Source organism: Oncorhynchus mykiss, chromosome 6 (assembly GCF_057628025.1).
Source record: "Oncorhynchus mykiss isolate SJ-2025 chromosome 6, ASM5762802v1, whole genome shotgun sequence".
NCBI lineage: Eukaryota > Metazoa > Chordata > Actinopteri > Salmoniformes > Salmonidae > Oncorhynchus > Oncorhynchus mykiss.
In genome coordinates, this window is record NC_143027.1 from 22809133 (window position 1) to 22834386 (window position 25254).

Below are 25254 nucleotides of genomic sequence, written 5' to 3' on the forward strand. Positions count from 1 at the left end.
GGACCTGCTGTTTCGATCTTCGCTCTCTCTCTCCCCCACCTCTCTCTCTCTCTCTCTCTCTCTCTCTCTCTCTCTCAGTATAGCACTGCAGCCTTAGGCAATGTATATTTACGTGGTGCATAACATTATCTCATATCACATGCATGGCAAGACATGATTGATGTAATTAGATGCTCTGGAGAGATCCCACTGTCCTTCCCCAACACATGTAGAATGCTTAGAAAGCACCAGAAACCTGTGAAATAGATCAACAGATGATGTTTTATCTCCTCTCAAGGTCTGTTGGTTTACTGTCATATCCCATGTGATATGTCAAAACAAGTTGATGCATGTATTATCATGTTGCATTGGGTTTGTATTTGTATTTATTGTGGATCCCCTTTAGCTACAGCAGCTACTCTTCATGGGGTCCAGTAAAATGAAGGCAGTTATGCAATTGTAAAAACATCCCTATACATTCACAACAGATTTCACAAAATCCATGTTCCTGTTTGATTTCGGGGTAGGCTGTCAACAGCACGTACTATGTATGATATGTATTCTGATCAAGTCAACAATACGTCTAGGCATATCTGACGTCATGTATATCTTTATGTGAAGGTTAATGTCCATATTGACATCAGTTCATTGTGTTTGAGGACGGTTCACTGACCGGTTTTCAACGGATACGATTAGACGAGTTTAACAGCTACAGAAAAGCTACAGTAGCCTATCAGAACAGCTGCAGTATCAGAGGCGCAGAGCCTTAATTAACGGGCTACACATAATGGCTGACGACAGCCAGGTAAGGTTAATTTTAGCCCACGTTTAACGAGCTTTACAGTTGTCCTAATTCCATCTTGTTCTAATGGCAAGTCTGCCTTAAGTGCAGAAACAATGGTTGATATTAGAAAATAAGTATGATTGGAAGTTTAGGCAAGTAATTCCAATTGGGGAATTGTTGTGGGATGTTAGCATAATATATTGCGCGTGTAGCATTCGTGCCATGGAGGATTGTGCAGGCCGGCAGGTTGCTATAGGATCCTAGTATCATGTATGTTATAGAGATCAGATCTGGCTGACTTTTTCACCTGAACTGCTCATTGGCTGTCCATAATGAGCCCAGCGAGCAGGATGTGTAGCTGGGCTCTGCAATAATTAGCTCCCAGAGCAATTACAAATACCTTTTGTTGTTTTAAAAGCGTCATTACAACTAGCAACATGACAGACAGTCACCTCTAAGCAGGACCCAGTAGAAACGCTATGTGTTGGATTTGGCCATGTCTCGCTAAATTAACCTAGCTACCAGAACAGATGTGGAGAATTTATACTACAGTTTTAAGGGATCTCTCTGAAGGTTTTAGATGATACAATGGTGCTTCGTCCTCTGGATGAAGAACCATACATCTCGACTTGGCTTTATTATTTGGGGAACGTTGACATGCCATTTGTGTTGACGGATGGATGAAAATAATGTAATGCCCTGCTGACAAGCTATGATCTGTTTTCTAATGACATTGACAGTTCATATAGACATTAGATTTAGGCCTAATTGTGACATCATGTGTGTATGACATCTTTGAAGAATGCTCTGGCTTCAGCCAATCGGAATCGAGTATTCAACAATGCTTAGGCATAATTCAAGGACATTCATATTCACTTCAGTTGTCTGCCGATGGTTCACTGACGTATTTTTAAAGGAGGTATTAGTATTTCCTACACATCATGTCAGATGACAGCAAGGTATGGTTCATTTAGCCTATTTTGAGTTTAGAGGAGAAATTACTAACAATATAGTAGGTCACTACCAAAGCAATATGTCTCACTGGTTTGATCCATGGACTGAAATCTGACCACTATTGCCGTTTTGTTTAAAATATTAGCGAATAAGTTGTTTCACAAAGTCACAACCTAGGACTGATATTGACCTCTCATTTATCCACCAGAGCGTGAAATGGGAGGATCCCCCGGATGACCAAAATAAGGTTGTGGAGAATATGAAGGATGAAACAGAGACACATGAGACCAACAAGAACAGGGCAGGAGGCAAGGTAAGAAATATGCTGTCCTCTACACATGTTCTGCCTACTTAGGCACAGATCTAGGATTAGTTTACTGTCACTAAATCCTAGCCTTAAAGCATTAGGAGGAGACGCTACACTGACCTTGGATCTGCTATGAGACCTATAATCTGTTGTCATGTAGGCTAAACGTAAGTCCAGTGGCCGCGCCAAGAAGACTTCCGTGGAGGAAGACAGCAGCATTGGTGCAGGTCTGAGATTACTTCATGTTGGTTGCAGGTTGTGTTCAAATTCATCAGCACTGATCTGAGAAGATAGTATCTATATAGGTGAAAGCAATATAGTGGAGGCACGCAGAGAGATGTGCTTTTACCTGTCCAGTGCAATCAAATCACTAAAGGTGAAAGAAATGAGGGATCAAGTTCAGATTCAACTTTAGATTTCTCTTTGCGGTTTCCCAGAGTCTTCTCAGACACCCAGGTGTGGTTTCCGGGAAAGGGGATCTATCATTGAGCAGCTGGAGAAGGAGGCTCAGAGGACTCTAATGCCTTCTCTCAAGACTGGGACATGCTGTGCCCCAATCCTCCTCTCCTTCCTGAGGAGTCTAACTGATGAGCAAGTCCCATGTCTTTTTCCAACCTCACATACAGCAACTCTGAATTTATAGTCATAGTGCACCTTCTAACCACAAATGGGATTTTAGACACTACACCTAACATCACTGTAACCACACCCCTAACTCTTCCTGTAAATCAAGAACAAAATGTCTCATGTACTTGCTAATAGCTTAATTAAATACACTTTTATTTTCCCTGACATGGCTATCTAGTGACTCCACTAACTCAACACCAGTGTGCAGGTAAAATATGTTTCCTTTCTTTTCTTTTCTCTAGCCAATGGAGGGTGATTCAGCATGGCATGAAAAATAACGTAAGTCTCTCCACATAAGGTTCTGGTCTAAAGTTGTGCCCTTATATAGGGAATGGTGTCATGGAATTGCTTGATTGACAAAAACATTACTCTGTTTGTTGGCCATAGCTCACATTCGAGCAGCTCTCCATGCTGTGTCTGAAGATTGTTAAAGTCGTGACCCAGACAGCCCTCCGCATTCTCCTACCAGCGCTAGCTCGTATCATGGGGGTGAACCTGAGGAGTGGGGCAACCTCCCCAGAATCCCAGTGCTCTCTGACAGGGTCTGAGGATTCCTTAGGCAGTCTGGATGAGAGAGAGAAAAGGCTGCTGATCAGTGAGATGAACTACTGGACTAAGGAGAGGAGGAGGAATGGCAGTGCAGGGTTCCGCCAAAAATCCACTCGCAGAACCTCATCACCATGCTGTTCGCCTAAGAGGTATGTTCACAGCAATATTTCAACTTAATAATTGCAAGACCTGACCCATACTTATCATAAATTATTAACTTGGAATTCACACCTTGTAGTTTTAAGTTCTGGTCAGAAATGTTGCCACTGAGGGGGTGGGTCCAGGGGGTGGGTCCAGTCATTTTTAACTGGGTAAGCCATAAAGTAATCTATGAATAAATAGATCAGCCTTTCAGAATTAATCATATTCTGATGTCGTACAAACATAAAAATCAGGCAAAAAATCGTGTCAGTTGGCTTTAGGCTTCTAGAACTACGGTGGTATGAGAAGTAAACCATCATTGCTCTAATTTGGTTATCAGGCTCACTAATGACCCAGATTAGATAGCAGTTGGTCACATTTGTGGTGATTGTGTGTTTATCTTCAAGGTCCCAGACCTCATTGCAGAGCTTGCCTGCAACTAGAGAGGCTCCCCTCATGGAGGAGCCTCTGAAGGCTCTTTTTGGGGTAACGGAAGAGAGCCTCCTGATATCCCTGGTTGAGGGTCACTCCAACCCCATCTCCTCCAGCTCTTCTGAGTTGAGCTGTGCTATCGTGGGAGAGGTAGTACACCAGCTTAACTCTGGCCTCTCAGTGGCCATTCAGGCCAGCTCAGGGAGTTGCCCCCCTATGGACAGTCAGGACATAGCAGTAGGCAAGGAGGTCATTCGGGTAGCCTCGGTGCAGATCCTGGCCGAGCTACAGAGCCAAACGTCTGAGCCAGAGTGGGTAGGGTTTATCGAGCCCCTCATGGACCCTGTGACCGATGATGTGCTGGATGCCATTGTCGGCACAATGGACAAAATGGCACAGGACTTCAACATCCTATTGGATCTGGCCAAGAAGATGACAATCTTGGGGTCTAAATTTCTGACCAATCTTCAATGTGACCTTGATGTTGAGTGTCCATCTGGGAAAGAAGGGACCACTCACTTTCTCAAAGAGACTGGATCCTCTACCAGTGTGGTGGCCAGAAAGCTTCAGACCCTCTCTAGCCCCGACTTTCAGTCTAAAGCCCTGAAGGCGGTGAGCACCATCCTTACAAGGAAAGTCAGCAGCTCTTCTGGCATGGATCCTTCCTCTAGGCCTTCTAGTGCTGCACCTAGCCTTACTGAAGCTCCCCTGAATACCAGCTGCACAGCCCTGACACCTGTAACCTCCACTGCCACAGTGATTGTTAAGGCATTTGTGGGAGGCATGGAGACGATAGCATCATTTGAAGGCACATGTGAAGCAGTTGATTGGCCAGTTCCTGTAAAGGACCACAAAACAGGATCTTCACAGATGATAACCTTCTCTCTAGCCCGCACACTCTACGGCCGTATACGAGCAAAGCTGAGGGACCTTTTAACTCTATCCGCTCGAGAAGAAGGTGTGGCTAAGGATGCTTCTCTTCAGGAGTCTTCAGACACCCTGGAAAAGGCAACTGTTTCAACTGTTGAGGTCCAGTTACCCAGCACCGAACTTAGTAGAGTTCCCAGTGAGAGCCAACCAATACCAGCTCTCTGTCTCTCCAATCTGGATACCAGTACTCAAGAAGTTCTTAGCAGTGTTTTTTCCATCTACAAGTCAGAGTTATCAAAAGTGGAGAGTAAATCCTTGGCCGTTGTCAGTTCATCTGATGAGTCCCTAGAGGCTTGTTGGTTTGTTGATGGTGTCCTATCAAAGCTCGATGACTATACTATTTCCCAGTCACCCTCACCCAATGAAGACTTGAGCGTGAGTACTCAATATTCTCAACTGAGCTCAGAAGAGAGTGTCAGAATCACAGAGTCCTCTACTAGTCTGATTCAGAGCATTAAGAAGCTCTCTAGCAATGACTTCCAGACTCAGGCAGAAGAGGCAGTGAGTAAAGTGCTGATGAGATCCAGTCATTCCTTTATCACACAGATCAGCCATACTGGTCTTCAGAAAAGTCTGCAGGCTGGCTTATCATCTAGCTCACCATCAGAGATCCATGTCCTTTCAGAATCCATGTCCTCCATGTCCTCTGAGAATACAGCCTCTGGATTAGTGGAAACCTTTGTCAAAGGAATGGCGACTATTTTCCAGAAAAATGAGTCCACTGACACTGTGCTACTGGAAAGAAGTGGGAGAGGTTCGCAGTGCTCCCACGGGGGCTCCCAACTGGATGATACTGAATTGAGTGTTAAAATATCAGAGGAGAAGCTTTGGTCAACAGCTAAGACCATCTGCGTCAGTATGAAGAACACACTTAAGGATTTCTTCACAGGGCTGAAGCCACCCGGATCCGAAAGGACAGAAAATGCTTCTTCCAAAGAGACCCTTGGGGAAATCCTGGTTGCTATCCAGAGTGAAATCTCAAACTTAGGACGAATTAAGGATTCCAGGGAGCTCCTTCAGATCAATGATATGGTAGGAACTATGCTGAAGGTTGAGAAAAGTGAGGATGACAGTGAACAAGTCTGCCAAGACATCCCTAGAACCTGTTCATCTTTGTCCACTTCTTTAAATGGTCGTAGTTCCTTGTCCAGCTCTTCAAAGAGTCCTAGGTCAGAGTGTGAGTTAGAGATCAACCTCCCTGGCACTCCCATCCCTGACGAAGTGCCTTTCGATCTGACCTGCCCCATCGTCAGGAGCTCCTTCATCGACACCAGGGTCTCTGAAATGCCAGATATTTCTTCAAGTGACCTAAAGACAAAGATGATGGCACACACAGATGAACAATCCTCCACTCCTTCTTTCACAAGCAAGGGAACCTCTTTGGTACCAAAGGGAGATGGGATTGACATTGAAAAGAAGGAAGAGTGTATCCCCAGCAGCTCTGGCCATCTGAGGGAGCTCTTAATCACCCCGGACATCAGCAGTGCCACTGCATTCCCGCTGCAGTACTTGATGGACTCCAGCAAAGATGATGTCATCTGTTTGGTCACCATACTGGTGATAAGGTTGTTATCGGAGATCAGACCCTCAGCCCTAGATGGACCCTCCCAACAGGCAGCAGATCTGACAGAAACATCTCAGCAACTCATCAGACAAGTCCTGTCTGAGTTCTGTGCTGCATCCAGATTCTCCAGGACAAAGGCATATTCCCAGAACCTGAACATCCAAAGGGTGTTCAGAGGTGTACATAAAAACCTCATGGAGGAGTTTGGCTCTTATAACACCCTGCAAGCAGCTATTTCCTCCCAGGACCCTGCATTTGACAGAGTCCTGGTAAAGTCCTTGACCCAGCAGCTGGTACAGGGATGCAAGGAGGCGTCAAGACCAGCTTCTGCTGCAACAAACCCATCAGACCAGGCTGAGACAGAGAGGGGGGCTGAGCAGAAAGCAAGAAGGAGCTTCCTTTGCTTTTCAATGACCAAACTCAGGATCAACTTCAAGGTATAGCAGGGAGTTAGCATTTGTTTTTGGTTCCAGTTAGGTGCTGATGTTATTGATGTTATTGATATGATAAGACAAATACATGAGATAAATATGTTTTATTCATCACTAAATTGTTGCCTTGGATTCAGAAGTGTTCCATTTATTTATTTATTCTCTGTACCATTTTCTTGACCTTTCTTCTGTTAGCGTTCCAAGAGAGGAAACAAAAAGGACTGCCATTCAGTCCAGAAACAGACTGAGATTCCCTCTACTGATGGACATTGCATAGGTAAGGATTTTAGAGCTCTGCTAAAGCTTGTAGTTTTGTTTAGGTGTGTGTTAGAAACATAGGTATGCCTACCAAACTCACTGCACTGTTATTTTTCAACGTTACTATACTGCATCTCTCTCTCTCTCTCACCCCCCATCCATTTCTCTTGTGTTTCTAGCTCCAGTTGGAGAGGTTTCTCCCTCCATATCTCAGCCTGTCAAAAAACAATCCTTGATTGTCAGGGTCTTTTCAGCAATGATGAAGCCATTCAGGCGCTTCACCAAGAAGAACCTGTAACCTCTTAAGCTGCATGAAGATCTACTTTTGTAACAGCAAGACTTTTGAAAAGAGGAATTTCTGCATGTCTACCCTTTCAAAGTCTATTTGATCAAATAAATGCAAATTATTTTACAAGAATTTCAAGTGTTTTGGAAGATTAGTAAAAATGAAGCAGCTTTTCTCAGAGAAATGCACTAGTTCTCCCTTGGTTACACATTTATTGTGCAGTTTTTGAGTAGGCAGGACTTGGGGCAGCAGGTAGCCTTGTGGTTAGAGCGTTGGTCCAGTAACTGAAAGGTTGCTAGGTCAGATCCCTGAGCTAACCATGTAAAAATATGACGTTCTGCTCCTGAACAAGGTAGTTAACCCACTGTTCCTAAGCTGTCATTGTAAATAAGAATTTGTTCTGAACTGACTTGTCTAGGAAAATAAATAAAATAACCACAGCTTGACTCTAATACAATAGTTGCTGCATAGACTGTCAGATAACCAGATGTCTATTCATTTAGTTCGATTGGAAAGAGCTTATTAGCAGCAAGGGGAAAACACATAGAGGAGAATTAGCTATCTGCAGCTAGATGTTTTGTATATGTTTTCTATATGTTGAAAATATAAGATCCAACAGTTGACAGTGTATGTCAGAGCAAAAACCAAGCCATGAGGTCGAAGGAATTGTCCATAGAGCTCAGAGACATGATTGTGTCAAGACACAGATCTGGTGAAGGGTACCAAAACATTTCTGCAATATTGAAGGTCCCCAAGGACACAGTGGCCTCCATCATTCTTAAACGGAAGAAGTTTGGAACCACCAAGACTCTTCCTAGAGCTGGCCGCTAGGCCAAACTGAGCAATCGGGGGAGAAGGGAAGTGCAGTGGAGCAGCAGTGCAGTGGAGTAGCTTCAACAGCCATAGGCCCAGGGATTTCACATCACATTCCATGATGCAATGCAGAATACGGCTTCACACAGAACAATCACCAAACCCATAAGATAACACTTAGCACAGCACAGCCAAACATCATGTATCACATGAAGAGGCATGTGTGTTCTCCAGACGTGATACCTTTTCATGGACCTGCTGTTTCGATCTTCGCTCTCTCTCTCCCCCACCTCTCTCTCTCTCTCTCTCTCTCTCTCTCTACCACACCTGCTGTCTCGACCTCTGAATGTTCGGCTTTGAAAAGCCAACTGATAATTACTCCGGAGGTGCTGACCTGTTGCACCCTCTATAACCACATTATTTTGTTGACTCTGCTGGTCATCTATGAAGAATGTTTGAACTACAATGCTTGAAGAATGATCTGGCCTTATTGGCCATGTACGCTTATAATCTCCACCGGCACAGCCAGAAGAGGACTAGCCTGGTTCCTCTCTAGGTTTCTTCCTAGGTTCCTGTTTTTCCTAGCCACCGTGCTTCTAAATCTGCATTGCATGCTATTTGAGGTTTTAAGCTGGGTGTCAGAATAAGCATTTTGTGACATCTGCTGATGTAAAAAGGGCTTTATAAATAAATTGTACTGATTGATTGATGATTGATTGTATGAAATGAAGTAGCATATATCCATCATGTAAAATAAACATTGAGCACTGTCTCCATGGAGTATAGCACTGCAGCCTTAGGCAATGTATATTTACGTGGTGCATAACATTATCTCATATCACATGCATGGCAAGACATGATTGATGTAATTAGATGCTCTGGAGAGATCCCACCGTCCTTCCCCAACACATGTAGAATGCTTAGAAAGCACCAGAAACCTGTGAAATAGATCAACAGATGATGTTTTATCTCCTCTCAAGGTCTGTTGGTTTACTGTCATATCCCATGTGATATGTCAAAACAAGTTGATGCATGTATTATCATGTTGCATTGGGTTTGTATTTGTATTTATTGTGGATGCCCTTTAGCTACAGCAGCTACTCTTCATGGGGTCCAGTAAAATGAAGGCAGTTATGCAATTGTAAAAACATCCCTATACATTCACAACAGATTTCACAAAATCCATGTTCCTGTTTGATTTCGGGGTAGGCTGTCAACAGCACGTACTATGTATGATATGTATTCTGATCAAGTCAACAATACGTCTAGGCATATCTGACGTCATGTATATCTTTATGTGAAGGTTAATGTCCATATTGACATCAGTTCATTGTGTTTGAGGACGGTTCACTGACCGGTTTTCAACGGATACGATTAGACGAGTTTAACAGTTACAGAAAAGCTACAGTAGCCTATCAGAACAGCTGCAGTATCAGAGGCGCAGAGCCTTAATTAACGGGCTACACATAATGGCTGACGACAGCCAGGTAAGGTTAGTTTTAGCCCACGTTTAACGAGCTTTACAGTTGTCCTAATTCCATCTTGTTCTAATGGCAAGTCTGCCTTAAGTGCAGAAACGATGGTTGATATTAGAAAATAAGTATGATTGGAAGTTTAGGCAAGTAATTCCAATTGGGGAATTGTTGTGGGATGTTAGCATAATATATTGCGCGTGTAGCATTCGTGCCATGGAGGATTGTGCAGGCCGGCAGGTTGCTACAGGATCCTAGTATCATGTATGTTATAGAGATCAGATCTGGCTGACTTTTTCACCTGAACTGCTCATTGGCTGTCCATAATGAGCCCAGCGAGCAGGATGTGTAGCTGGGCTCTGCAATAATTACGCTCCCAGAGCAATTACAAATACCTTTTGTTGTTTTAAAAGCGTCATTACAACTAGCAACATGACAGAGTCACCTCTAAGCAGGACCCAGTAGAAACGCTATGTGTTGGATTTGGCCATGTCTCGCTAAATTAACCTAGCTACCAGAACAGATGTGGAGAATTCATACTACAGTTTTAAGGGATCTCTCTGAAGGTTTTAGATGATACAATGGTGCTTCGTCCTCTGGATGAAGAACCATACATCTCGACTTGGCTTTATTATTTGGGGAACGTTGACATGCCATTTGTGTTGACGGATGGATGAAAATAATGTAATGCCCTGCTGACAAGCTATGATCTGTTTTCTAATGACATTGACAGTTCATATAGACATTAGATTTAGGCCTAATTGTGACATCATGTGTGTATGACATCTTTGAAGAATGCTCTGGCTTCAGCCAATCGGAATCGAGTATTCAACAATGCTTAGGCATAATTCAAGGACATTCATATTCACTTCAGTTGTCTGCCGATGGTTCACTGACGTATTTTTAAAGGAGGTATTAGTATTTCCTACACATCATGTCAGATGACAGCAAGGTATGGTTCATTTAGCCTATTTTGAGTTTAGAGGAGAAATTACTAACAATATAGTAGGTCACTACCAAAGCAATATGTCTCACTGGTTTGATCCATGGACTGAAATCTGACCACTATTGCCGTATTGTTTAAAATATTAGCGAATAAGTTGTTTCACAAAGTCACAACCTAGGACTGATATTGACCTCTCATTTATCCACCAGAGCGTGAAATGGGAGGATCCCCCGGATGACCAAAATAAGGTTGTGGAGAATATGAAGGATGAAACAGAGACACATGAGACCAACAAGAACAGGACAGGAGGCAAGGTAAGAAATATGCTGTCCTCTACACATGTTCTGCCTACTTAGGCACAGATCTAGGATTAGTTTACTGTCACTAAATCCTAGCCTTAAAGCATTAGGAGGAGACGCTACACTGACCTTGGATCTGCTATGAGACCTATAATCTGTTGTCATGTAGGCTAAACGTAAGTCCAGTGGCCGCGCCAAGAAGACTTCCGTGGAGGAAGACAGCAGCATTGGTGCAGGTCTGAGATTACTTCATGTTGGTTGCAGGTTGTGTTCAAATTCATCAGCACTGATCTGAGAAGATAGTATCTATATAGGTGAAAGCAATATAGTGGAGGCACGCAGAGAGATGTGCTTTTACCTGTCCAGTGCAATCAAATCACTAAAGGTGAAAGAAATGAGGGATCAAGTTCAGATTCAACTTTAGATTTCTCTTTGCGGTTTCCCAGAGTCTTCTCAGACACCCGGGTGTGGTTTCCGGGAAAGGGGATCTATCATTGAGCAGCTGGAGAAGGAGGCTCAGAGGACTCTAATGCCTTCTCTCAAGACTGGGACATGCTGTGCCCCAATCCTCCTCTCCTTCCTGAGGAGTCTAACTGATGAGCAAGTCCCATGTCTTTTTCCAACCTCACATACAACAACTCTGAATTTATAGTCATAGTGCACCTTCTAACCACAAATGGGATTTTAGACACTACACCTAACATCACTGTAACCACACCCCTAACTCTTCCTGTAAATCAAGAACAAAATGTCTCATGTACTTGCTAATAGCTTAATTAAATACACTTTTATTTTCCCTGACATGGCTATCTAGTGACTCCACTAACTCAACACCAGTGTGCAGGTAAAATATGTTTCCTTTCTTTTCTTTTCTCTAGCCAATGGAGGGTGATTCAGCATGGCATGAAAAATAACGTAAGTCTCTCCACATAAGGTTCTGGTCAAAAGTTGTGCCCTTATATAGGGAATGGTGTCATGGAATTGCTTGATTGACAAAAACATTACTCTGTTTGTTGGCCATAGCTCACATTCGAGCAGCTCTCCATGCTGTGTCTGAAGATTGTTAAAGTCGTGACCCAGACAGCCCTCCGCATTCTCCTACCAGCGCTAGCTCGTATCATGGGGGTGAACCTGAGGAGTGGGGCAACCTCCCCAGAATCCCAGTGCTCTCTGACAGGGTCTGAGGATTCCTTAGGCAGTCTGGATGAGAGAGAGAAAAGGCTGCTGATCAGTGAGATGAACTACTGGACTAAGGAGAGGAGGAGGAATGGCAGTGCAGGGTTCCGCCAAAAATCCACTCGCAGAACCTCATCACCATGCTGTTCGCCTAAGAGGTATGTTCACAGCAATATTTCAACTTAATAATTGCAAGACCTGACCCATACTTATCATAAATTATTAACTTGGAATTCACACCTTGTAGTTTTAAGTTCTGGTCAGAAATGTTGCCACTGAGGGGGTGGGTCCAGGTGAAAGTCATTTTTAACTGGGTAAGCCATAAAGTCATCTATGAATAAATAGATCAGCCTTTCAGAATTAATCATATTCTGATGTCGTACAAACATAAAAATCAGGCAAAAAATCGTGTCAGTTGGCTTTAGGCTTCTAGAACTACGGTGGTATGAGAAGTAAACCATCATTGCTCTAATTTGGTTATCAGGCTCACTAATGACCCAGATTAGATAGCAGTTGGTCACATTTGTGGTGATTGTGTGTTTATCTTCAAGGTCCCAGACCTCATTGCAGAGCTTGCCTGCAACTAGAGAGGCTCCCCTCATGGAGGAGCCTCTGAAGGCTCTTTTTGGGGTAACGGAAGAGAGCCTCCTGATATCCCTGGTTGAGGGTCACTCCAACCCCATCTCCTCCAGCTCTTCTGAGTTGAGCTGTGCTATCGTGGGAGAGGTAGTACACCAGCTTAACTCTGGCCTCTCAGTGGCCATTCAGGCCAGCTCAGGGAGTTGCCCCCCTATGGACAGTCAGGACATAGCAGTAGGCAAGGAGGTCATTCGGGTAGCCTCGGTGCAGATCCTGGCCGAGCTACAGAGCCAAACGTCTGAGCCAGAGTGGGTAGGGTTTATCGAGCCCCTCATGGACCCTGTGACCGATGATGTGCTGGATGCCATTGTCGGCACAATGGACAAAATGGCACAGGACTTCAACATCCTATTGGATCTGGCCAAGAAGATGACAATCTTGGGGTCTAAATTTCTGACCAATCTTCAATGTGACCTTGATGTTGAGTGTCCATCTGGGAAAGAAGGGACCACTCACTTTCTCAAAGAGACTGGATCCTCTACCAGTGTGGTGGCCAGAAAGCTTCAGACCCTCTCTAGCCCCGACTTTCAGTCTAAAGCCCTGAAGGCGGTGAGCACCATCCTTACAAGGAAAGTCAGCAGCTCTTCTGGCATGGATCCTTCCTCTAGGCCTTCTAGTGCTGCATCTAGCCTTACTGAAGCTCCCCTGAATACTAGCTGCACAGCCCTGACACCTGTAACCTCCACTGTCACAGTGATTGTTAAGGCATTTGTGGGAGGCATGGAGACGATAGCATCATTTGAAGGCACATGTGAAGCAGTTGATTGGCCAGTTCCTGTAAAGGACCACAAAACAGGATCTTCACAGATGATAACCTTCTCTCTAGCCCGCACACTCTACGGCCGTATACGAGCAAAGCTGAGGGACCTTTTAACTCTATCCGCTCGAGAAGAAGGTGTGGCTAAGGATGCTTCTCTTCAGGAGTCTTCAGACACCCTGGAAAAGGCAACTGTTTCAACTGTTGAGGTCCAGTTACCCAGCACCGAACTTAGTAGAGTTCCCAGTGAGAGCCAACCAATACCAGCTCTCTGTCTCTCCAATCTGGATACCAGTACTCAAGAAGTTCTTAGCAGTGTTTTTTCCATCTACAAGTCAGAGTTATCAAAAGTGGAGAGTAAATCCTTGGCCGTTGTCAGTTCATCTGATGAGTCCCTAGAGGCTTGTTGGTTTGTTGATGGTGTCCTATCAAAGCTCGATGACTATACTATTTCCCAGTCACCCTCACCCAATGAAGACTTGAGCGTGAGTACTCAATATTCTCAACTGAGCTCAGAAGAGAGTGTCAGAATCACAGAGTCCTCTACTAGTCTGATTCAGAGCATTAAGAAGCTCTCTAGCAATGACTTCCAGACTCAGGCAGAAGAGGCAGTGAGTAAAGTGCTGATGAGATCCAGTCATTCCTTTATCACACAGATCAGCCATACTGGTCTTCAGAAAAGTCTGCAGGCTGGCTTATCATCTAGCTCACCATCAGAGATCCATGTCCTTTCAGAATCCATGTCCTCCATGTCCTCTGAGAATACAGCCTCTGGATTAGTGGAAACCTTTGTCAAAGGAATGGCGACTATTTTCCAGAAAAATGAGTCCACTGACACTGTGCTACTGGAAAGAAGTGGGAGAGTTTCGCAGTGCTCCCACGGGGGCTCCCAACTGGATGATACTGAATTGAGTGTTAAAATATCAGAGGAGAAGCTTTGGTCAACAGCTAAGACCATATGCGTCAGTATGAAGAACACACTTAAGGATTTCTTCACAGGGCTGAAGCCACCCGGATCCGAAAGGACAGAAAATGCTTCTTCCAAAGAGACCCTTGGGGAAATCCTGGTTGCTATCCAGAGTGAAATCTCAAACTTAGGGCGAATTAAGGATTCCAGGGAGCTCCTTCAGATCAATGATATGGTAGGAACTATGCTGAAGGAGGTTGAGAAAAGTGAGGATGACAGTGAACAAGTCTGCCAAGACATCCCTAGAACCTGTTCATCTTTGTCCACTTCTTTAAATGGTCGTAGTTCCTTGTCCAGCTCTTCAAAGAGTCCTAGGTCAGAGTGTGAGTTAGAGATCAACCTCCCTGGCACTCCCATCCCTGACGAAGTGCCTTTCGATCTGACCTGCCCCATCGTCAGGAGCTCCTTCATCGACACCAGGGTCTCTAAAATGCCAGATATTTCTTCAAGTGACCTAAAGACAAAGATGATGGCACACACAGATGAACGATCCTCCACTCCTTCTTTCACAAGCAAGGGAACCTCTTTGGTACCAAAGGGAGATGGGATTGACATTGAAGAGAAGGAAGAGTGTATCCCCAGCAGCTCTGGCCATCTGAGGGAGCTCTTAATCACCCCGGACATCAGCAGTGCCACTGCATTCCCGCTGCAGTACTTGATGGACTCCAGCAAAGATGATGTCATCTGTTTGGTCACCATACTGGTGATAAGGTTGTTATCGGAGATCAGACCCTCAGCCCTAGATGGACCCTCCCAACAGGCAGCAGATCTGACAGAAACATCTCAGCAACTCATCAGACAAGTCCTGTCTGAGTTCTGTGCTGCATCCAGATTCTCCAGGACAAAGGCATATTCCCAGAACCTGAACATCCAAAGGGTGTTCAGAGGTGTACATAAAAACCTCATGGAGGAGTTTGGCTCTTATAACACCCTGCAAGCAGCTATTTCCTCCCAGGACCCTGCATTTGACAGAGTCCTGGTAAAGTCCTTGACCCAGCAGCTGGTACAGGGATGCAAGGAGGCGTCAAGACCAGCTTCTGCTGCAACAAACCCATCAGACCAGGCTGAGACAGAGAGGGGGGCTGAGCAGAAAGCAAGAAGGAGCTTCCTTTGCTTTTCAATGACCAAACTCAGGATCAACTTCAAGGTATAGCAGGGAGTTAGCATTTGTTTTTGGTTCCAGTTAGGTGCTGATGTTATTGATGTTATTGATATGATAAGACAAATACATGAGATAAATATGTTTTATTCATCACTAAATTGTTGCCTTGGATTCAGAAGTGTTCCATTTATTTATTTATTCTCTGTACCATTTTCTTGACCTTTCTTCTGTTAGCGTTCCAAGAGAGGAAACAAAAAGGACTGCCATTCAGTCCAGGAACAGACTGAGATTCCCTCTACTGATGGACATTGCATAGGTAAGGATTTTAGAGCTCTGCTAAAGCTTGTAGTTTTGTTTAGGTGTGTGTTAGAAACATAGGTATGCCTACCAAACTCACTGCACTGTTATTTTTCAACGTTACTATACTGCATCTCTCTCTCTCTCTCACCCCCCATCCATTTCTCTTGTGTTTCTAGCTCCAGTTGGAGAGGTTTCTCCCTCCATATCTCAGCCTGTCAAAAAACAATCCTTGATTGTCAGGGTCTTTTCAGCAATGATGAAGCCATTCAGGCGCTTCACCAAGAAGAACCTGTAACCTCTTAAGCTGCATGAAGATCTACTTTTGTAACAGCAAGACTTTTGAAAAGAGGAATTTCTGCATGTCTACCCTTTCAAAGTCTATTTGATCAAATAAATGCAAATTATTTTACAAGAATTTCAAGTGTTTTGGAAGATTAGTAAAAATGAAGCAGCTTTTCTCAGAGAAATGCACTAGTTCTCCCTTGGTTACACATTTATTGTGCAGTTTTTGAGTAGGCAGGACTTGGGGCAGCAGGTAGCCTTGTGGTTAGAGCGTTGGTCCAGTAACTGAAAGGTTGCTAGGTCAGATCCCTGAGCTAACCATGTAAAAATATGACGTTCTGCTCCTGAACAAGGTAGTTAACCCACTGTTCCTAAGCTGTCATTGTAAATAAGAATTTGTTCTGAACTGACTTTTCTAGGAAAATAAATAAAATAACCACAGCTTGACTCTAATACAATAGTTGCTGCATAGACTGTCAGATAACCAGATGTCTATTCATTTAGTTCGATTGGAAAGAGCTTATTAGCAGCAAGGGGAAAACACATAGAGGAGAATTAGCTATCTGCAGCTAGATGTTTTGTATATGTTTTCTATATGTTGAAAATATAAGATCCAACAGTTGACAGTGTATGTCAGAGCAAAAACCAAGCCATGAGGTCGAAGGAATTGTCCATAGAGCTCAGAGACATGATTGTGTCAAGACACAGATCTGGTGAAGGGTACCAAAACATTTCTGCAATATTGAAGGTCCCCAAGGACACAGTGGCCTCCATCATTCTTAAACGGAAGAAGTTTGGAACCACCAAGACTCTTCCTAGAGCTGGCCGCTAGGCCAAACTGAGCAATCGGGGGAGAAGGGAAGTGCAGTGGAGCAGCAGTGCAGTGGATTCCATGATGCAATGCAGAATACGGCTTCACACAGAACAATCACCAAACCCATAAGATAACACTTAGCACAGCCAAACATCATGTATCACATGAAGAGGCATGTGTGTTCTCCAGACGTGATACCTTTTCATGGACCTGCTGTTTCGATCTTCGATCTTCGCTCTCTCTCTCTCTCTCTCTCTCTCTCTCTCTCTCTCTCTCGCTCTCTCTCTCTCTCTCTCTCTCTCGCTCTCTCGCTCTCTCGCTCTCTCGCTCTCTCGCTCTCTCGCTCTCTCTCTCTCTCTCTCTCTCTCTCTCTCTCGCTCTCTCTCTCGCTCTCTCTCGCTCTCTCTCGCTCTCTCTCGCTCTCTCTCTCTCTCTCTCTCTCTCCACCTACCAACCACACCTGCTGTCTCGACCTCTGAATGTTCGGCTTTGAAAAGCCAACTGATAATTACTCCGGAGGTGCTGACCTGTTGCACCCTCTATAACCACATTATTTTGTTGACTCTGCTGGTCATCTATGAAGAATGTTTGAACTACAATGCTTGAAGAATGATCTGGCCTTATTGGCCATGTACGCTTATAATCTCCACCGGCACAGCCAGAAGAGGACTAGCCTGGTTACTCTCTAGGTTTCTTCCTAGGTTCCTGTTTTTCCTAGCCACCGAGCATTTTGTGACATCTGCTGATGTAAAAAGGGCTTTATAAATAAATTGTACTGATTGATTGATGATTGATTGTATGAAATGAAGTAGCATATATCCATCATGTAAAATAAACATTGAGCACTGTCTCCATGGAGTATAGCACTGCAGCCTTAGGCAATGTATATTTACGTGGTGCATAACATTATCTCATATCACATGCATGGCAAGACATGATTGATGTAATTAGATGCTCTGGAGAGATCCCACCGTCCTTCCCCAACACATGTAGAATGCTTAGAAAGCACCAGAAACCTGTGAAATAGATCAACAGATGATGTTTTATCTCCTCTCAAGGTCTGTTGGTTTACTGTCATATTCCATGTGATATGTCAAAACAAGTTGATGCATGTATTATCATGTTGCATTGGATTTGTATTTATTGTGGATCCCCTTTAGCTACAGCAGCTACTCTTCATGGGGTCCAGTAAAATGAAGGCAGTTATGCAATTGTAAAAACATCCCTATACATTCACAACAGATTTCACAAAATCCATGTTCCTGTTTGATTTCGGGGTAGGCTGTCAACAGCACGTACTATGTATGATATGTATTCTGATCAAGTCAACAATACGTCTAGGCATATCTGACGTCATGTATATCTTTATGTGAAGGTTAATGTCCATATTGACATCAGTTCATTGTGTTTGAGGACGGTTCACTGACCGGTTTTCAACGGATACGATTAGACGAGTTTAACAGTTACAGAAAAGCTACAGTAGCCTATCAGAACAGCTGCAGTATCAGAGGCGCAGAGCCTTAATTAACTGGCTACACATAATGGCTGACGACAGCCAGGTAAGGTTAGTTTTAGCCCACGTTTAACGAGCTTTACAGTTGTCCTAATTCCATCTTGTTCTAATGGCAAGTCTGCCTTAAGTGCAGAAACGATGGTTGATATTAGAAAATAAGTATGATTGGAAGTTTAGGCAAGTAATTCCAATTGGGGAATTGTTATGGGATGTTAGCATAATATATTGCGCGTGTAGCATTCGTGCCATGGAGGATTGTGCAGGCCGGCAGGTTGCTACAGGATCCTAGTATCATGTATGTTATAGAGATCAGATCTGGCTGACTTTTTCACCTGAACTGCTCATTGGCTGTCCATAATGAGCCCAGCGAGCAGGATGTGTAGCTGGGCTCTGCAATAATTAGCTCCCAGAGCAATTACAAATACCTTTTGTTGTTTTAAAAGCGTCATTACAACTAGCAACATGACAGACAGTCACCTCTAAGCAGGACCCAGTAGAAACGCTATGTGTTGGATTTGGCCATGTCTCGCTAAATTAACCTAGCTACCAGAACAGATGTGGAGAATTTATACTACAGTTTTAAGGGATCTCTCTGAAGGTTTTAGATGATACAATGGTGCTTCGTCCTCTGGATGAAGAACCATACATCTCGACTTGGCTTTATTATTTGGGGAACGTTGACATGCCATTTGTGTTGACGGATGGATGAAAATAATGTAATGCCCTGCTGACAAGCTATGATCTGTTTTCTAATGACATTGACAGTTCATATAGACATTAGATTTAGGCCTAATTGTGACATCATGTGTGTATGACATCTTTGAAGAATGCTCTGGCTTCAGCCAATCGGAATCGAGTATTCAACAATGCTTAGGCATAATTCAAGGACATTCATATTCACTTCAGTTGTCTGCCGATGGTTCACTGACGTATTTTTAAAGGAGGTATTAGTATTTCCTACACATCATGTCAGATGACAGCAAGGTATGGTTCATTTAGCCTATTTTGAGTTTAGAGGAGAAATTACTAACAATATAGTAGGTCACTACCAAAGCAATATGTCTCACTGGTTTGATCCATGGACTGAAATCTGACCACTATTGCCGTTTTGTTTAAAATATTAGCGAATAAGTTGTTTCACAAAGTCACAACCTAGGACTGATATTGACCTCTCATTTATCCACCAGAGCGTGAAATGGGAGGATCCCCCGGATGACCAAAATAAGGTTGTGGAGAATATGAAGGATGAAACAGAGACACATGAGACCAACAAGAACAGGACAGGAGGCAAGGTAAGAAATATGCTGTCCTCTACACATGTTCTGCCTACTTAGGCACAGATCTAGGATTAGTTTACTGTCACTAAATCCTAGCCTTAAAGCATTAGGAGGAGACGCTACACTGACCTTGGATCTGCTATGAGACCTATAATCTGTTGTCATGTAGGCTAAACGTAAGTCCAGTGGCCGCGCCAAGAAGACTTCCGTGGAGGAAGACAGCAGCATTGGTGCAGGTCTGAGATTACTTCATGTTGGTTGCAGGTTGTATTCAAATTCATCAGCACTGATCTGAGAAGATAGTATCTATATAGGTGAAAGCAATATAGTGGAGGCACGCAGAGAGATGTGCTTTTACCTGTCCAGTGCAATCAAATCACTAAAGGTGAAAGAAATGAGGGATCAAGTTCAGATTCAACTTTAGATTTCTCTTTGCGGTTTCCCAGAGTCTTCTCAGACACCCGGGTGTGGTTTCCGGGAAAGGGGATCTATCATTGAGCAGCTGGAGAAGGAGGCTCAGAGGACTCTAATGCCTTCTCTCAAGACTGGGACATGCTGTGCCCCAATCCTCCTCTCCTTCCTGAGGAGTCTAACTGATGAGCAAGTCCCATGTCTTTTTCCAACCTCACATACAACAACTCTGAATTTATAGTCATAGTGCACCTTCTAACCACAAATGGGATTTTAGACACTACACCTAACATCACTGTAACCACACCCCTAACTCTTCCTGTAAATCAAGAACAAAATGTCTCATGTACTTGCTAATAGCTTAATTAAATACACTTTTATTTTCCCTGACATGGCTATCTAGTGACTCCACTAACTCAACACCAGTGTGCAGGTAAAATATGTTTCCTTTCTTTTCTTTTCTCTAGCCAATGGAGGGTGATTCAGCATGGCATGAAAAATAACGTAAGTCTCTCCACATAAGGTTCTGGTCAAAAGTTGTGCCCTTATATAGGGAATGGTGTCATGGAATTGCTTGATTGACAAAAACATTACTCTGTTTGTTGGCCATAGCTCACATTCGAGCAGCTCTCCATGCTGTGTCTGAAGATTGTTAAAGTCGTGACCCAGACAGCACTCCGCATTCTCCTACCAGCGCTAGCTCGTATCATGGGGGTGAACCTGAGGAGTGGGGCAACCTCCCCAGAATCCCAGTGCTCTCTGACAGGGTCTGAGGATTCCTTAGGCAGTCTGGATGAGAGAGAGAAAAGGCTGCTGATCAGTGAGATGAACTACTGGACTAAGGAGAGGAGGAGGAATGGCAGTGCAGGGTTCCGCCAAAAATCCACTCGCAGAACCTCATCACCATGCTGTTCGCCTAAGAGGTATGTTCACAGCAATATTTCAACTTAATAATTGCAAGACCTGACCCATACTTATCATAAATTATTAACTTGGAATTCACACCTTGTAGTTTTAAGTTCTGGTCAGAAATGTTGCCACTGAGGGGGTGGGTCCAGGTGAAAGTCATTTTTAACTGGGTAAGCCATAAAGTCATCTATGAATAAATAGATCAGCCTTTCAGAATTAATCATATTCTGATGTCGTACAAACATAAAAATCAGGCAAAAAATCGTGTCAGTTGGCTTTAGGCTTCTAGAACTACGTTGGTATGACAAGTAAACCATCATTGCTCTAATTTGGTTATCAGGCTCACTAATGACCCAGATTAGATAGCAGTTGGTCACATTTGTGGTGATTGTGTGTTTATCTTCAAGGTCCCAGACCTCATTGCAGAGCTTGCCTGCAACTAGAGAGGCTCCCCTCATGGAGGAGCCTCTGAAGGCTCTTTTTGGGGTAACGGAAGAGAGCCTCCTGATATCCCTGGTTGAGGGTCACTCCAACCCCATCTCCTCCAGCTCTTCTGAGTTGAGCTGTGCTATCGTGGGAGAGGTAGTACACCAGCTTAACTCTGGCCTCTCAGTGGCCATTCAGGCCAGCTCAGGGAGTTGCCCCCCTATGGACAGTCAGGACATAGCAGTAGGCAAGGAGGTCATTCGGGTAGCCTCGGTGCAGATCCTGGCCGAGCTACAGAGCCAAACGTCTGAGCCAGAGTGGGTAGGGTTTATCGAGCCCCTCATGGACCCTGTGACCGATGATGTGCTGGATGCCATTGTCGGCACAATGGACAAAATGGCACAGGACTTCAACATCCTATTGGATCTGGCCAAGAAGATGACAATCTTGGGGTCTAAATTTCTGACCAATCTTCAATGTGACCTTGATGTTGAGTGTCCATCTGGGAAAGAAGGGACCACTCACTTTCTCAAAGAGACTGGATCCTCTACCAGTGTGGTGGCCAGAAAGCTTCAGACCCTCTCTAGCCCCGACTTTCAGTCTAAAGCCCTGAAGGCGGTGAGCACCATCCTTACAAGGAAAGTCAGCAGCTCTTCTGGCATGGATCCTTCCTCTAGGCCTTCTAGTGCTGCACCTAGCCTTACTGAAGCTCCCCTGAATACCAGCTGCACAGCCCTGACACCTGTAACCTCCACTGCCACAGTGATTGTTAAGGCATTTGTGGGAGGCATGGAGACGATAGCATCATTTGAAGGCACATGTGAAGCAGTTGATTGGCCAGTTCCTGTAAAGGACCACAAAACAGGATCTTCACAGATGATAACCTTCTCTCTAGCCCGCACACTCTACGGCCGTATACGAGCAAAGCTGAGGGACCTTTTAACTCTATCCGCTCGAGAAGAAGGTGTGGCTAAGGATGCTTCTCTTCAGGAGTCTTCAGACACCCTGGAAAAGGCAACTGTTTCAACTGTTGAGGTCCAGTTACCCAGCACCGAACTTAGTAGAGTTCCCAGTGAGAGCCAACCAATACCAGCTCTCTGTCTCTCCAATCTGGATACCAGTACTCAAGAAGTTCTTAGCAGTGTTTTTTCCATCTACAAGTCAGAGTTATCAAAAGTGGAGAGTAAATCCTTGGCCGTTGTCAGTTCATCTGATGAGTCCCTAGAGGCTTGTTGGTTTGTTGATGGTGTCCTATCAAAGCTCGATGACTATACTATTTCCCAGTCACCCTCACCCAATGAAGACTTGAGCGTGAGTACTCAATATTCTCAACTGAGCTCAGAAGAGAGTGTCAGAATCACAGAGTCCTCTACTAGTCTGATTCAGAGCATTAAGAAGCTCTCTAGCAATGACTTCCAGACTCAGGCAGAAGAGGCAGTGAGTAAAGTGCTGATGAGATCCAGTCATTCCTTTATCACACAGATCAGCCATACTGGTCTTCAGAAAAGTCTGCAGGCTGGCTTATCATCTAGCTCACCATCAGAGATCCATGTCCTTTCAGAATCCATGTCCTCCATGTCCTCTGAGAATACAGCCTCTGGATTAGTGGAAACCTTTGTCAAAGGAATGGCGACTATTTTCCAGAAAAATGAGTCCACTGACACTGTGCTACTGGAAAGAAGTGGGAGAGTTTCGCAGTGCTCCCACGGGGGCTCCCAACTGGATGATACTGAATTGAGTGTTAAAATATCAGAGGAGAAGCTTTGGTCAACAGCTAAGACCATATGCGTCAGTATGAAGAACACACTTAAGGATTTCTTCACAGGGCTGAAGCCACCCGGATCCGAAAGGACAGAAAATGCTTCTTCCAAAGAGACCCTTGGGGAAATCCTGGTTGCTATCCAGAGTGAAATCTCAAACTTAGGGCGAATGAAGGATTCCAGGGAGCTCCTTCAGATCAATGATATGGTAGGAACTATGCTGAAGGAGGTTGAGAAAAGTGAGGATGACAGTGAACAAGTCTGCCAAGACATCCCTAGAACCTGTTCATCTTTGTCCACTTCTTTAAATGGTCGTAGTTCCTTGTCCAGCTCTTCAAAGAGTCCTAGGTCAGAGTGTGAGTTAGAGATCAACCTCCCTGGCACTCCCATCCCTGACGAAGTGCCTTTCGATCTGACCTGCCCCATCGTCAGGAGCTCCTTCATCGACACCAGGGTCTCTAAAATGCCAGATATTTCTTCAAGTGACCTAAAGACAAAGATGATGGCACACACAGATGAACGATCCTCCACTCCTTCTTTCACAAGCAAGGGAACCTCTTTGGTACCAAAGGGAGATGGGATTGACATTGAAGAGAAGGAAGAGTGTATCCCCAGCAGCTCTGGCCATCTGAGGGAGCTCTTAATCACCCCGGACATCAGCAGTGCCACTGCATTCCCGCTGCAGTACTTGATGGACTCCAGCAAAGATGATGTCATCTGTTTGGTCACCATACTGGTGATAAGGTTGTTATCGGAGATCAGACCCTCAGCCCTAGATGGACCCTCCCAACAGGCAGCAGATCTGACAGAAACATCTCAGCAACTCATCAGACAAGTCCTGTCTGAGTTCTGTGCTGCATCCAGATTCTCCAGGACAAAGGCATATTCCCAGAACCTGAACATCCAAAGGGTGTTCAGAGGTGTACATAAAAACCTCATGGAGGAGTTTGGCTCTTATAACACCCTGCAAGCAGCTATTTCCTCCCAGGACCCTGCATTTGACAGAGTCCTGGTAAAGTCCTTGACCCAGCAGCTGGTACAGGGATGCAAGGAGGCGTCAAGACCAGCTTCTGCTGCAACAAACCCATCAGACCAGGCTGAGACAGAGAGGGGGGCTGAGCAGAAAGCAAGAAGGAGCTTCCTTTGCTTTTCAATGACCAAACTCAGGATCAACTTCAAGGTATAGCAGGGAGTTAGCATTTGTTTTTGGTTCCAGTTAGGTGCTGATGTTATTGATATGATAAGACAAATACATGAGATAAATATGTTTTATTCATCACTAAATTGTTGCCTTGGATTCAGAAGTGTTCCATTTATTTATTTATTCTCTGTACCATTTTCTTGACCTTTCTTCTGTTAGCGTTCCAAGAGAGGAAACAAAAAGGACTGCCATTCAGTCCAGGAACAGACTGAGATTCCCTCTACTGATGGACATTGCATAGGTAAGGATTTTAGAGCTCTGCTAAAGCTTGTAGTTTTGTTTAGGTGTGTGTTAGAAACATAGGTATGCCTACCAAACTCACTGCACTGTTATTTTTCAACGTTACTATACTGCATCTCTCTCTCTCTCTCTCACCCCATCCATTTCTCTTGTGTTTCTAGCTCCAGTTGGAGAGGATTCTCCCTCCATATCTCAGCCTGTCAAAAAACAATCCTTGATTGTCAGGGTCTTTTCAGCAATGATGAAGCCATTCAGGCGCTTCACCAAGAAGAACCTGTAACCTCTTAAGCTGCATGAAGATCTACTTTTGTAACAGCAAGACTTTTGAAAAGAGGAATTTCTGCATGTCTACCCTTTCAAAGTCTATTTGATCAAATAAATGCAAATTATTTTACAAGAATTTCAAGTGTTTTGGAAGATTAGTAAAACTGAAGCAGCTTTTCTCAGAGAAATGCACTAGTTCTCCCTTGGTTACACATTTATTGTGCAGTTTTTGAGTTGGCAGGACTTGGGGCAGCAGGTAGCCTTGTGGTTAGAGCGTTGGGCCAGTAACTGAAAGGTTGCTAGGTCAGATCCCTGAGCTAACCATGTAAAAATATGACGTTCTGCTCCTGAACAAGGTAGTTAACCCACTGTTCCTAAGCTGTCATTGTAAATAAGAATTTGTTCTGAACTGACTTGTCTAGGAAAATAAATAAAATAACCACA

At 44.2% G+C, this 25254-nt stretch overlaps 2 protein-coding genes across 2 annotated transcripts; both read left to right on the forward strand.

Annotated features, from left to right (window-relative positions):
• Nucleotides 1-766: 766 nt before the first annotated feature.
• On the forward strand, nucleotides 767-16115 carry LOC118964853 (uncharacterized). Its single transcript, XM_090239404.1, has 16 exons — nucleotides 767-784; nucleotides 1926-2030; nucleotides 2185-2251; nucleotides 2462-2615; nucleotides 2894-2930; nucleotides 3039-3193; nucleotides 3749-4839; nucleotides 5110-6560; nucleotides 10683-10787; nucleotides 10942-11008; nucleotides 11219-11372; nucleotides 11651-11687; nucleotides 11796-12106; nucleotides 12500-15458; nucleotides 15648-15729; nucleotides 15890-16115. Exons 1-16 carry the CDS (start codon nucleotides 767-769, stop codon nucleotides 16006-16008), a joined length of 6912 nt encoding a protein of 2303 aa, XP_090095530.1. The 3' UTR covers nucleotides 16009-16115.
• Nucleotides 16116-18350: 2235 nt separating this feature from the next.
• On the forward strand, nucleotides 18351-24898 carry LOC149982801 (uncharacterized). Its single transcript, XM_090239405.1, has 9 exons — nucleotides 18351-18368; nucleotides 19447-19614; nucleotides 19769-19835; nucleotides 20046-20199; nucleotides 20478-20514; nucleotides 20623-20933; nucleotides 21327-24285; nucleotides 24466-24547; nucleotides 24708-24898. Exons 1-9 carry the CDS (start codon nucleotides 18351-18353, stop codon nucleotides 24824-24826), a joined length of 3915 nt encoding a protein of 1304 aa, XP_090095531.1. The 3' UTR covers nucleotides 24827-24898.
• Nucleotides 24899-25254: the final 356 nt, after the last annotated feature.

Coding starts and splice junctions, on each gene's coding strand:
- LOC149982801 (XM_090239405.1), top strand. Junction 19,615..19,768: donor AGAACAGGACAGGAGGCAAG/GTAAGAAATATG, acceptor GTTGTCATGTAG/GCTAAACGTAAGTCCAGTGG. Junction 24,286..24,465: donor AACTCAGGATCAACTTCAAG/GTATAGCAGGGA, acceptor TTCTTCTGTTAG/CGTTCCAAGAGAGGAAACAA.
- LOC118964853 (XM_090239404.1), top strand. Junction 2,931..3,038: donor AGCATGGCATGAAAAATAAC/GTAAGTCTCTCC, acceptor TGTTGGCCATAG/CTCACATTCGAGCAGCTCTC. Junction 15,730..15,889: donor TACTGATGGACATTGCATAG/GTAAGGATTTTA, acceptor TTGTGTTTCTAG/CTCCAGTTGGAGAGGTTTCT.